The 2509-nt window shown below is 41.1% G+C and overlaps 1 protein-coding gene across 1 annotated transcript in view; it reads left to right on the top strand.

Moving 5' to 3' along the window:
• LOC107686151 (hormonally up-regulated neu tumor-associated kinase homolog A-like) overlaps window positions 1-2509 on the top strand; it is a 15216-nt gene that overhangs the window by 3456 nt on the left and 9251 nt on the right. Inside the window, exons 2-5 of the mRNA XM_016483031.1 lie at window positions 546-838; window positions 1022-1077; window positions 1424-1559; window positions 1649-1776. Of these exons, the coding sequence (XP_016338517.1) occupies window positions 546-838; window positions 1022-1077; window positions 1424-1559; window positions 1649-1776 (613 nt within the window). The remainder of the gene's footprint in view (window positions 1-545; window positions 839-1021; window positions 1078-1423; window positions 1560-1648; window positions 1777-2509) is intronic.

The following is a 2509-nucleotide window of genomic DNA, read 5'->3' as shown; positions in this document are numbered from 1 at the left end:
TCTTAGGAACCTTAAGTGCAGCAGAATTTTTTTTGTAACCTTGGCCAGATCTGTGCCTTGCCACAATTCTGTCTCTGAGCTCTTCAGGCAGTTCCTTTGACCTCATGATTCTCATTTGCTCTGACATGCACTGTGAGCTGTAAGGTCTTATATAGACAGGTGTGTGGCTTTCCTAATCAAGTCCAATCAGTATAATCAAACACAGCTGGACTCAAATGAAGGTGTAGAACCATCTCAAGGATGATCAGAAGAAATGGACAGCACCTGAGTTAAATATATGAGTGTCACAGCAAAGGGTCTGAATACTTAGGACCATGTGATATTTCAGGTTTTCTTTTTTAATAAATCTGCAAAAATGTCAACAATTCTGTGTTTTTCTGTCAATATGGGGTGCTGTGTGTACATTAATGAGGAAAAAAAATTAACTTAAATGATTTTAGCAAATGGCTGCAATATAACAAAGAGTGAAAAATTTAAGGGGGTCTGAATACTTTCCGTACCCACTGTATATTGACTAAATCTTCCTTTTTTATTTTTCCCCACAGGTGGCAGTGAAAGTGATTGACAAGAAGAAGGCCAAAAAGGACTCGTATGTCACAAAGAACTTGCGTCGTGAAGGACATATTCAGCAGATGATCCGGCACCCCAACATCACCCAACTGCTGGACATCCTGGAGACGGACAACAGCTACTATCTCGTCATGGAGCTCTGCCCTGGTGGAAACCTCATGAACCATATTTATGAGAAGAAAAGGCTGGAAGAAAGAGAAGTCCAGAAATATGTACGCCAGCTAGTCATGGCGGTGGAGCACCTGCACAGGGCAGGAGTTGTTCACAGGTGAGAAACGAAGTGTGAGGTCATTGAAAGGGAACTTTAAATGAGACTTTCCAAAGAAAAGTGAATTCATTCTGAAACCATGTGTTGATACTCCAGAGAATATTGTGTCTTTGTTTTATTTCAGATGGCTGGTTTGATAAATTAAGAATGTTTAAATCCATTTTTCTGTCTTAATTTCAACAGAGACTTAAAGATTGAAAATCTCCTCCTTGATGAACAAGACAACATAAAGCTGATCGGTAAGCATTGTCCGAGATCTACATTACGCAGGGTTTTTTAATGCTACTCAAAGAACAGCACAAAGTCTCAATGACTCCTAATGACACAAAGTGAAGTGACATGGAACTGTTCATCTTTAGCATGTGGTGAGGACTGATTGAGCAATCAGTATCTCATTAAAAACAAATGACCTCTCACCTCTTTGTGAGACGGCTGACAAACGCATGGCTTTTATTTAGCAGCTGTGTGTGACAGACGGGGTTAGTGTTGGGCAGCCATAAACCCTTTTGCACCCCTCCTAGTGGGAAGGTCAGTCCCTCTATGAGAAAGTACATGCAATTACCCTCTCTCTGTTTTCCCATACAGATTTTGGACTTAGTAACTGTGCGGGCATTCTGGGATACTCGGATCCCTTCAGCACACAGTGTGGCAGCCCAGCATACGCCGCCCCTGAGCTTCTCTCAAGAAAGAAATACGGGCCCAAAGTGGATGTCTGGTCAATGTGAGTTCAGGAAATGTGAAGCACCGTGTTCTAAGTTTGCATTTGGTACAATTTTCTGAATTTGACTCTATGTATGTGTTTCAATGTAGAGGGGTGAACATGTATGCTATGCTGGCCGGTAACCTACCGTTCACCGTGGAGCCATTTAGCCTGAATGCCCTGCATCAGAGGATGGTGGACAAGGATATGAACCCTCTACCTCCATCTATCTCTTCAGGTATTAAGAGAACTGCATCTCTGAGATTCCCAAAGGTTCTTTATGACCACAAAGGTCGCATTGAAACAAGAACAAGCAACTATTACATGCTAAAAATAAGCTTGTGTCCTCCTACCAATTAGGTTCTAATGGGCATCATGCTCCAAATGTTGAGCATGAATGCAGTCTTTGTAAAACTGCACCTTTTTTTTTAGTCCAGTATGATGCTTTTGAATGCTAAATTGAAAACAATAGGGAGGGTCTGGTGCCCACTGCTGTTTTAAAAGAGACATTTTATGCCCCTTTTTACAATATGTAATATAAGTCTCTGGTGTCCCCAGAATGTGTCTGTGAAGTTTCAGCTCAAAATACCCCACAGATCATTTATTATATCATTTTGAAAATGCCTGTTTTGAGTGGAAGCAGAAACACGCTGTTTTTCATGCCTTTTTCTTTAAATGCAAATGAGCTGCTTTTCCCCACCCCCTTTTCCAGAATAGAGCTGCGCCATTACAGCTCGTACCTGGTAAAAACATCTGTTTTGGTTCTGATTATCATGTTTATCGTGCTGAAATCATGCGTTTTAAACCATATGAGTTTAAACTTCTGATATACGGTTTTCTGAGCGCACACATCTGAAGCACACGCACAGAAAGCGGCTGTCACAGCATGTGAGTACTAAACTAAGTTCTCATTCACACAAGTTTACGTTAAAAACACACGAGTTACAAAAACAGTCGGTTATGTCTGTGAA

Source organism: Sinocyclocheilus anshuiensis, unplaced genomic scaffold (assembly GCF_001515605.1).
Source record: "Sinocyclocheilus anshuiensis isolate Anshui unplaced genomic scaffold, SAMN03320099.WGS_v1.1 scaffold437, whole genome shotgun sequence".
NCBI lineage: Eukaryota > Metazoa > Chordata > Actinopteri > Cypriniformes > Cyprinidae > Sinocyclocheilus > Sinocyclocheilus anshuiensis.
This window is presented reverse-complemented; position numbering and strand designations above follow the sequence as displayed.